The 10426-nt window shown below is 42.5% G+C and overlaps 3 protein-coding genes across 3 annotated transcripts; 1 reads left to right on the forward strand and 2 right to left on the reverse strand.

Moving 5' to 3' along the window:
• Positions 1-955: 955 nt before the first annotated feature.
• Positions 956-3674, reverse strand: acs (arcus). Its single transcript, XM_002047410.4, has 9 exons — positions 3489-3674; positions 2938-3117; positions 2446-2596; positions 2262-2383; positions 1982-2208; positions 1787-1917; positions 1548-1726; positions 1317-1492; positions 956-1256 (listed from the first exon to the last, which is right to left on the reverse strand). Exons 1-9 carry the CDS (start codon positions 3491-3493, stop codon positions 1003-1005), a joined length of 1425 nt encoding a protein of 474 aa, XP_002047446.1. The 5' UTR covers positions 3494-3674; the 3' UTR covers positions 956-1002.
• Positions 3675-4732: 1058 nt separating this feature from the next.
• LOC6624294 (uncharacterized) lies at positions 4733-7916 on the forward strand. Its single transcript, XM_002047411.4, has 3 exons — positions 4733-5296; positions 7078-7407; positions 7481-7916. The coding sequence occupies exons 1-3, from the start codon at positions 5279-5281 to the stop codon at positions 7799-7801; spliced, it is 669 nt and encodes a 222-aa protein (XP_002047447.1). The 5' UTR covers positions 4733-5278; the 3' UTR covers positions 7802-7916.
• Positions 7827-10374, reverse strand: SCOT (Succinyl-CoA:3-ketoacid CoA transferase). Its single transcript, XM_002047412.3, has 4 exons — positions 10191-10374; positions 9522-9720; positions 8346-9322; positions 7827-8285 (listed from the first exon to the last, which is right to left on the reverse strand). The coding sequence occupies exons 1-4, from the start codon at positions 10245-10247 to the stop codon at positions 7971-7973; spliced, it is 1548 nt and encodes a 515-aa protein (XP_002047448.1). The 5' UTR covers positions 10248-10374; the 3' UTR covers positions 7827-7970.
• Between the last annotated feature and the right edge of the window lie 52 nt (positions 10375-10426).

Here is a 10426-nt window from a genome sequence, read left to right on the forward strand (position 1 = left end):
TTTGGTCGCTTTGGAGGGGTAACTGCCACCGGGTCAACGGGCTGCAATTGTGCAATTTCTATTTTGTTGCCATTTTAAAAACGAATGTTGTGTTATTTCCGTCAAAAGAGTAATTAAACGTACAAAGCAAACGGCAATTCAACACACATGCGAGGGTGGCTCGATATACTGGCAGTAGAAGTATATAATGGCTATCATTTGTCCCTGAACAGCCCTCGTTCTGGCACTGTGCTGATGGAAGCTAGGGCAGCTTCTTATGGCCAGCGGACATTGCGGTCTATAGAAGACAAGGAACGTGCAGGGAACCGGATTGGAGAGCAGGTCAACGGAAGCCTGTGCGCAAAACATTGTAAATAAAATCCAGAGGCGAGAAAGAGAGCGTAGGAGAGTGTCAGAGCGAGAGCCAAGTCTGGCCAGGATTCCGTTGAGCGTGTGTAAGGGTATGCACTGTGTCTGCCATTCTGACCTGCGGGTGCTTTTGTGTTAATTGCGGTTGCATTTAATTACAGTTCGTTGCATTTGCCGCATGTCCGACTGTCTGACCACCTGCAGGGGGCGGAAGGCGGGCGATTGGGCAGGACTAGAAGCTCTACTCACATTCCTGCAGCTCCACGTAGCCCACTCGCCGCAAAGCTAAGGTTTTTAATTAAAGCTAAAAGAATTCGACACTGGCTGGCCTGGCTGCTGCTTGACTTTTGACCTGGCCTTGTTCAAGTGGGGGACCCCCCACGACTATTGCCTTGTGTACGCAGGCGGCAATAATTAGCAGACCAAACTGCACGGGGGGGTGTACAATGTACGGTAGTAGTGTACGGCGAACAGCCACCCAGATGACATACACAGGGGCCGCAACATGATTTGCATAAGCCACACACAGGGGCCACGCTAGATTACGCATACGCCGCGTTGCACAAACATTGCTGCCAGCTCTGCTAGAGCCACTCAATTATGTGTATTGGTATTAGCATAAGTATTTAATGGTAAACGTTAGACGGCCCCAGCTTAAGCTAGCTGTCCTGAAAACGACTTGATAATGTCCACAATGCTAACATAGGTGCCCACCACGCCGCCAAAAATGCCAAACAGCAGCAACAGCAAATTGACCAGAAGCCTATAGCCCGCTGGTCCATAGCCCGTCTCGTATTGCACACAGATTTGCAGCAGCGCCGGAAAGATGAGACCCAATACCGATAGGCAAAAGGAGCCAACGAGTGACAGAAATAGCGACAGATCCGGTATGGCAATGGCGCAGCCAACTGAAATAGCAAATATATCAATCTATAGCCACCATTTCCGATGTTTGCCATTCGGCTTACAGGTGAGCAGCACAATCAGCGCCCGAAAGCACAGCTCGTAGAAAGCATGCTTTTTGGTATTCTCAATACGTTTACTCAGATACTTTGTCCACAGAATGTGCGCCGTAACATAGCCCTGCAGCGCATAGGATATATACGTGGTAATGGCAAAGAAGATTTTCACCACCTGGGCGAGACTGCAAAACATCAACAATAAAACTTTTTATTCGAGCCAGCGTCTGCAATACTTACATTTCCGTCTGTGGAATGTTCAGCGTAACACTTCCCTTTGCTTCCGCACCGTACTTCCAGTAGCCGAAAAAGCCGAGGAACACATAGAGACTCAAGACGATGGACATGCCCCAATTCATGATGCCACAGGGCTGCACATAGGCGCGAGGCGTCGCCATGTTCTCCTCTATGGCCAGAATCTATTTAATAATCAGAATGTAGCCAAATGTCGCTCTGATTAATGCAGTTCAACAACTTACCACGCCCACCGCCTCCAGAGCAAACAGCACGGTACCAAAGAAGGTGGGCAACTTGGAATAATGCACAAAAGCATCGCGTTCACTTATCGGCGGCAAATCCACTAAAATATAATACAAGACAATGCCAAAGCCTGGAAAGAAAGTATGGCATATGATTAAGATATTCACGGTGTGGCCACCTCTGGGCAGACTTACCCACAAAGAGCAACAAATTGGCAGCACTGGAGAATGGCGCCAGCAACTTCAAGTTGCGTATGCTGAATATCAACAAAAGCGGAACTATGAGGAGGCACATGTGCAGGCGCACATCCCACTCGACCAGATACTCATCCACGAGCTGCTTAATGCTCTCCGCTATGAAGACCACATAGACGCAACAGATGCCAAAGTGATAGAAGGCCAGAAAGCCATCCACAAATGGCCTGTAAAAACACACATTGAAGTGAAATATTCGAGCTGGGCTGCGCAAACTTACGCGGCAATGGGCGCTAGGCAACGCAGGCAAGGGGGACCCTGCTGCAGGCCCAGCTTCATGGCCTCCGAGAAGCTGACATAAGGCACACGCTGCCGCTTGCATAGGATGTACATGCAGTCAATCTGCCATTGGCAATAAATTAGTTGAAAACCTACAAATGAAATAAAACTTTTGCTCCACTTACCAAGATGTGCAGGCAGTATAAGGCCAACAGACCTATAATAACTGTGAACACGAGTCCATTGACGTAGCCCGCATGCGCGAAGGCGCTGGGCATGGCCAGCACGCCAGTGCCTATGGAAGCCTTCAGGAAGTGTGCAAATGTTTGCCAATTGCTAAAAGAGTAAACATTTTAATAGCAACTAGCAAAGCTGAAAGCTGAACCGCTGCTTAGCCGGAATTTTAATTTATTTTCTGCTAGAACCTGAATCTTTAACAAAACCAGTTGTTCATTAAACAAATCCAACTTAAAATGAATAAATGTTGAGGTAGATCCAGCCCAAAGCATAAATAACTAAATAACAAAGGTTGCATTATCTAAGAGATCAAACATAGTACTGAATTGAAAGGCAGGCAGTTGGTATGAAACTGTGAACCGAACCAACACCAGGTTTATATAAGTTTACAGCCCTGTTTATCGCACATACTCAAATAGTACTCATTACTCGATACTCACTTGGTTGGGTTCTTGACGTTACGATGCATATGTGGATCATAGTCATCTTTGAGACCAATTGTTGCCGTGGCCGTGCTGATCACAGTTTCATTCTTAATATGCACCTGTGGATCGTAGTCATCTTTGGGATCAATTGTTGCATTGACTGTGGTGATCACAGTTTCATTCTTGATATGGTTCCTAAGATAAGGCAAATTATATCAATAATATAAGTGATTTTTACAATGCCGATTTCGAATCGCCATTCTGACAGCATTTATTAGCTGATAAATGTGCACCAAGGCACAAAAACAATTGTAAATGTTTATAATGCACAATAAAAATGGGTAATTTTTCATAGAGCTATCATTAGTGTCTTTTAAATGGCGCTGATCCAACAAAAATGTATTTTCAAAAAGAATAACAAAAACATTATTTTTGGAAAAAAATAACTCAACGCTTCGCTCTCTGACTTCATTTATGAGCGTTGTTTTGTGTCATCGTTGTTTACCCATCAGTTAGCTAAGAGTTTATGACTTAAAATTCTGAGTTAGATTGTCTGATTAACTCACTGCATTGTCAGGCGAAGGTAGCGACAGATTATTTGTTAAAGCTACTCGACAAAAACATAAATCGTTTATCACACACGCGGCAATTAAGATAAAAAGATACACTCTACACTCGACTTATGGCTAGGATTTACGTCCAAAATATTAGTAGGTAGTTAGTTATTTTAACGGCACAACCAAACCGAGTGCCCAACGCGCAGCTACTAAATTAACCAGGCACGTCGAATTAGCTCAACAGCCCCGAAACAAATGGAACACGTTAGAAAACAAATAAAAATAAAAATCTTGCAAAATAAGTTGTCGAATATTTCGGTAAATAATAAAAAGAACACAAAAAATGCATTTATATATATATATATATGTATTAATTATGTATATAGATAGATGTATATAAAATTAAAAAAAAAGCATGTCATACTTGTCAATCCCGTAAATCCAGAATTTGTAATTAAGATCGTTTCAAAGTGCTTTCGCCGAATAACTGCGATTAAAGCTTTGCATGAGCAAGAGTTGCGCGCGTTACTATGACCTTAGCCAAGACAGCAACCAAACGTACCGCGTAGAACTTGCTGCGGTTTTATTTTTGAAATCAATAATTAATTTATTTAAATACTCAATTGATTTCTTGGTTTTTTAACACGCATGCACCAAGTGCATGGGGTATATACGTTGTAAAATCTTACCGGATTTCTAGTGCTATAAGGATTTCCTTCAGAAGACCTCAAACTAATTTACGCTCAGAGCATAAAAGCGGCCGATCGTGCTTGTCATTAGGCCTATAAAAATGATATATTTAATATATATATTTATAATTGAAATGAATAGTAATGAACAGTCAAAAATATAGATTTTCAGTTATTAATGGTATTATTAACTCTACTTAACCAAACCGTTTTTAAAACTAATAAGAAATGCGCATTTAAATAAAATATTTTTTAATTAAACACTAAAACTTTTAGAAATTGTATAATTATTACAGTTTTAAGCACACGCTACTTTTAATGGTCCTTAGCCAAGACAGCAACCGAGTGCTCACTACACTAGCGAACGCAACCACCTCACTACTGCCGCAGTTAAGGCGCAGTGCTGCCAATCAGCTTGGAGCTTTCAAGCGATCCACTTGCTGGCACACATTTATAGAAAGCTTTCTTATGTCGTCTCATTTTGAGTGCTGCCCACACAAGTTGATAGCCCATTATTTACACAAGCTATATTTTTTTTGTTTTTATTTGTTGCTTTGTCGCTTATTCTCTATTCAAAAGCTGTTCATAACAGACGTGGATTTCGCTCGTCTCTCTACAAAATTGTTGCTCGCATGAAAATAGCTGACCGGCGGGTAGAGAAAATGCTAAATTATTCTTATATATAGTATAATAATACACTATATGTTATTTAATGTGTTTTATGTGTAATTTTATTCGAATTTAAACGCAATTAAAACGGGCAACAACACACTTAACCGGTTTTCATACAAATTTTCCCAATGTTTTTACGTGAAGTGAAACGTTCGGTGACAAATTTATAAAACAAATTGATCTTAACATTTATTTCATTTCTACTAATACCGTGTGATTTATATATATGTGATGCAGTTTGCTTGGCATGAAATATCAATAAATAAATAGATAAAATCCCAAGCGCAGTGCGAAAGAGTAAACAACACCCAATACTAGCAACAACAACAACAACAACAGCAACAAAAAGAATAGTGTCAAATAATAATAAAGCAAACGCATATTATAACAATAATAAAAGCGCCAGCGAATACGCCAACAAAGTAAACCCAGCCAACTATGGTTTACTCCGTAAAGGTAAGCAACAAATGCTCATCCAAAGCGCTGCACTTCACCTTCCCCTTCCCCCCTCGACTGCCCACACGTGTCGTGATTTTGGGCTAAACTTTTGCCATCAAATGATGTCTGGCAAAACTTGTTTCAGACTTTTACTCGCTGTTTTTAGGGCCCATCGAGTGAAATACGAATTGAGATCTATGTGACGTTCAGTGTACTCTTTTTTACATACATATATTGTACTTATGATAGATGTACTTATTCTATATGAGATCTATCAAAAAGCTGTTCGCAATGATTTATTCAACCCCTTGTTAATTACCCACTCGCTCTGCGTAGCTGCAGCTTATAGCGTGACGTATGTAGAGCTCTGATAATCTAAATGATTGGCACTGTGTAAGCTTTGCTGCAATTATCGCCCGATGGATTATCATCTAACTATATCAATAACACTGACAACGACATTATTGCGTTGCTCTATCTTGGAGTAGTCATCAAATTATTGTATTTAAGTAGCAGCCGGACAGTACGCGCAATCATATCTCTTAAGTACTCTTACAGCACTGTGTAAACTAACTCAAATACAAACAAATGTTAAAAAAATTAAAAACAAAGTTATTTTACATAAGTATAAAATAACTAGCGGGTATTACCCGGCATTGCCCAGGCCACAAAATATGTGCATACCCATCTTAGCGTGCACTTACAGCACAAAAGATAGTTACACCAATCAATCAATCAGTCAGTCAATCAATTGTAGCTAGAACAGCTCGTCCAAAAAGTAACATGCTTTTCTAATAAGAGGTAATATAATAGACTATTTAGTAGTAGACTATTTAATTGCATATACTTAAGTAATTATACTAATAGTACGTACCATTATAGAAAACGTGTTCTCTATTATTCAATTTTGTTGTCATTTTCCATTTTTTTTGCGCTCCGTTTCAATTGGGCCTTACGTCAACGCGAGCTTAGACGCATTGCTCATACTTGGCTTAGACGTTTGAGCGTCGGACTAGCAAGCGAGAAGTTGCCGGCTCAAATCCGAAACGATTTTTGTTTTTGGTTTACTTCATTTGCAATTTTTCTTTACTTTATCAATTGCTGTCGAATGTATATTGTTTGGCAGGCCCCAATCGGGAAATTTTCCTCTAGTATTCCAATATTGTTCTCCTATATGTAACAATTGATGGGCGTAGCTCATCGGAACACTAGACCTTAGAGACTATATAAAATACTATAACTTAATGGCACACGTAATGATAAGCCTCAAACATTTCATAAGCTACCAAGCGCCTATCTCAAGTCTCGCTGATAGCGATAAGTTATTATTATTATTATTGTCGAGCACACAAGAAACCGAATTCTAGCTAAGGTTAGTGTCAAGCCAAACATGTTAGTGGTAAGAAGTGTATACCATGTGAAATTATTTCGTATACATTCGAATATATTACGCCTAATATTATAATGTGCCATGTCCTCTATATGAATCACTTGTCCATCGGGTAGACGGTGTCGGCGGCAACGATTACCCCGTCTTATCAGAAAAGCTAGTCCGTCTATTTTTGGTACAATAACAAACAAATAAAATAGCAACAATTTAATTGCTGTTGCCTCTCTATGGTGTGACAGAGAGAGTGCAAAAAGTTCAGATCAATAGAAAACAATTTGAAATGTTAATTCCATTAGTTAACAACTGCTTGAGTAGCCATCAATTTCTCGGCTATTCTCTCCGCAAGGCGAGCTTGTTGCTTGTCATATTTGTATATTTAATATGAAGCCCATCTTAATAATCATTCCAGAATAGCGAAACCGGCGAGTTTGAGTATTTCTATACCGATTCCGCACGCGTCAAGCAGCCCAAATACGATGAAGAGACCGGCGAACCCGTCCACGATCAGATGAAAGTGCGCTATCGCAAGCATGGAAATTTTCACGTACCAAAGCAATATTTGCGTGGCACCATCTGTGACGAGGTGGACACAATGCTGGCCAACAAACATCACGGCGACTGGGACATAACGGCCAAGCATGTTATTGGCAATGGCGCCACAAAGAATGTGGACAAGCTCAAGAAAATAACGCCCGGCTATGAGCGCGAGGACTATATCAAAATGGATGGCGTCAGTAGCGTAAGTTGGCCGCAGCTTTACGGTTCCTTCGATCATTATAAACTTAACATTTTGATTATATGCCCAATTGCAGAACATCATACTGGGCTATGAGCGCAATTCCTTCCTGCTCTTCCTAATTCCCACATTGTTCTGCTGGAACTTCTTCCTGTGGGCTCTGATGTCCATTCTGGAGATTAGTCTGCACATGCTGTCCCACTATAAGAACTCCCTGACCATGCAGAAGAACCTCTATTTTCGCAGCCCTCTCCACGTGCTCTCCTCACAGTTTTGCGCCATCTGTCGCAACGAGTCCGGCAGCAAATACAATCGCACCTTTGACATTCTCAACGAACAGATGCGCCTGGCGCATCGATCCGATGCACTGAAGAACATGGCCAAAGCCATGGGCTGAGCTCCAGACACAACAATTACGACAATTACAAAATCAGCTTTACACTTTAATGGTAATAAAAACGACTATTGCTTCACGTACAACAATAATAAATGCACAAATACTTATTTCCTGAGGTAGATGCGTTGTGTACCTGAGCATTAATTCTTAATAGCCTCCTGTATGGACTCTAAACGGAGATCTGTCCCATCTGCTTGACGTTCGGCGAGACTGTAAACTTGGCGCCAGTGCAGGCTACTATGTCATCCACGGTGTAGCCCTCGGCAACCTCCAACAATGTCAGACCGACCCCCTTCTCCACTTCAAACACTGCCTTCTCCGAGATTATCATATCGATAACTTCCTTGCCTGTCAGGGGCAACGAGCAGCTCTCCAGAATCTTTGGCGATCCGTTGCGTGCATTGTGCTCCATGGTTATAATTACTTTGGCGCCGGGTGCAGCCACCAGATCCATGGCGCCGCCCATGCCCTTCACAAGCTTGCCCTGTAATTGAATGGAAAGGCATAAGTTAACGCCCAAATAAATCCAGCTGATCATACTTACGGGTATCATCCAGTTGGCCAAATCTCCTGTTGCCGACACCTCCATGGCGCCTAAAACAGTCAGGTCAACGTGACCGCCTCGAATCATGGCGAAACTTTCATCTGAGCCAAAAAAGGCAGCACCTGGTATTACAGTGACGGTCTCCTTGCCCGCGTTGATTAAATCGTGATCGACTTGATCCTTGGTGGGAAACGGACCCAAGCCTAAGATGCCATTCTCCGACTGCAGCATAACGTTCATGCCCTTCGGTATGTAGTTGGATGAGAGCACCGGAATGCCAATGCCCAGATTGGCGTACATGCCATCTCGGAACTCCAGCGCCACACGACGAGCAATTCGTTCGCGCAAGAGCTGAGCAGGATTGGGCTCGGCAGCGGGTTTGCCGTTCTCCTTGGGCTCTGTTATCCGCAAACGCTCAATACGCTTGCTGTAGTTGGTGCCCTTGAAGATGCGCTTGACATAAATGCCAGGCACGTGGATTTCGTCTGGCGAAAGGGCACCCACAGGCACAATTTCCTCCACTTCGGCTACAGTAATCTTTGCGGCACGGCACATGGGTGAATTGAAGTTGCGCGCAGACTTGTTAAACACAAGGTTGCCTAACGGATCAGCTTTTTGTGCCTTGACGAAGGCAAAGTCAGCGAAAATGGACTCCTCCATGACATAGTTGCGACCATTAAACGACTGCACGGGTTTTTCTGCGCTGGCAACTTCCACATTGCCATTTTGGTCATACTTGATAGGTGCGCCGCCCTGCTGCACCAGCGTTGCATAGCCAGTGGGCGTGAAGAATGCGGGAATGCCAGCACCACCTGCGCGTATCTTCTCGGCCAAGGTGCCCTGGGGCGTCAACTCCACGGCTAGCTCACCGCCCAGGTACTGACGCACCAGATCATTATTTTCGCCCACATACGAGCCAATTATTTTGGCCAGTTGTTTCTGCTTAATTAGCACGCCCAAGCCGCAGTCGTCAACACCTGCAGATAAGAAAGATAGCTGATCAAAACATTTAAAAGTACTTCAAGCTCATATCAAATTTTCAATGGGTGGCAACCTTACAAACAATTGGCGAAACAGTTGCGTGTGTAAGTAAACAGACAGAGTTGGTTTACGATTCAGAGAACCAGTTTAAGCAGCTAATAACGATCAAGTGTCATATTAATCTGGTTTTCTTACCGCCATTGTTGGACACAGCTGTAATATTCTTGACGCCCTTCTGTTTGAGTGCATCAATCATCTTTTCGGGTATGCCGCATATGCCAAAGCCGCCAAAAAGTATTGTGGAGCCGTCCTTAACATCGGCCACCGCATCGCTGGCCGACTCGTAGATTTTGCCCTGGCGCTGTTTACCCGAAGTCGAATAGCAGGCAATGAGCTGTAAGTGGGTAACCAGATCTTTAGCGTTCCAGCATAAATTTGCATAGTTGTTTGTCACGATTAGCGTATATGGAGATTGTGCGCGTGTTCTATGTTATTTGTGCAAAACTGACGTTAAACATCTATATGTTAGATTAATTGCGCGTGTGGGGGGTGAAAAGAGCAGAGGGCCTAGTTCGCGTGGGGCTATGACAATCCAGTTGCCGCTTATCACAGCAGCGATTCAGCTAGGCAGGCCCTAACACGCTTATCTATGAATCTCGACTGCAACAATTTTATTACTTTTTATTTATTTACGGCATATCAACAAGTTGTTCGCAAACACCCGGTTTTTGACTAGTTTTATTGTTGTGGCATGTCAACAAATACAGTATTTTCGGACACACAATCAAAAGTATCCTTGCCAAGTATTGTAGTACATCTATAGTTGACACTATCTATTTGCATATGTGTCTATAGATTGCTCACCTTGAACGTTGGGGTCCTGCTGCCCAGGTGATTACATGCAATTAATCTGCGCAGCATTTTAATAAATTTAGTTTGTTTACACACTTAAACTAATACACTTTTAACTTTAACAATAAATTTCCACGCGAATTTCGCACCCCAAGCCCAACCACGATCAAATGAAACCCAGCACTGTCATCTGGGGATATTCAACAACATTAACATTTTCCAAAATGCTTTTAACAGGGCGCACACAG

The sequence above is a fragment of the Drosophila virilis genome, chromosome 3 (genome assembly GCF_030788295.1).
Source record: "Drosophila virilis strain 15010-1051.87 chromosome 3, Dvir_AGI_RSII-ME, whole genome shotgun sequence".
Lineage (NCBI taxonomy): Eukaryota > Metazoa > Arthropoda > Insecta > Diptera > Drosophilidae > Drosophila > Drosophila virilis.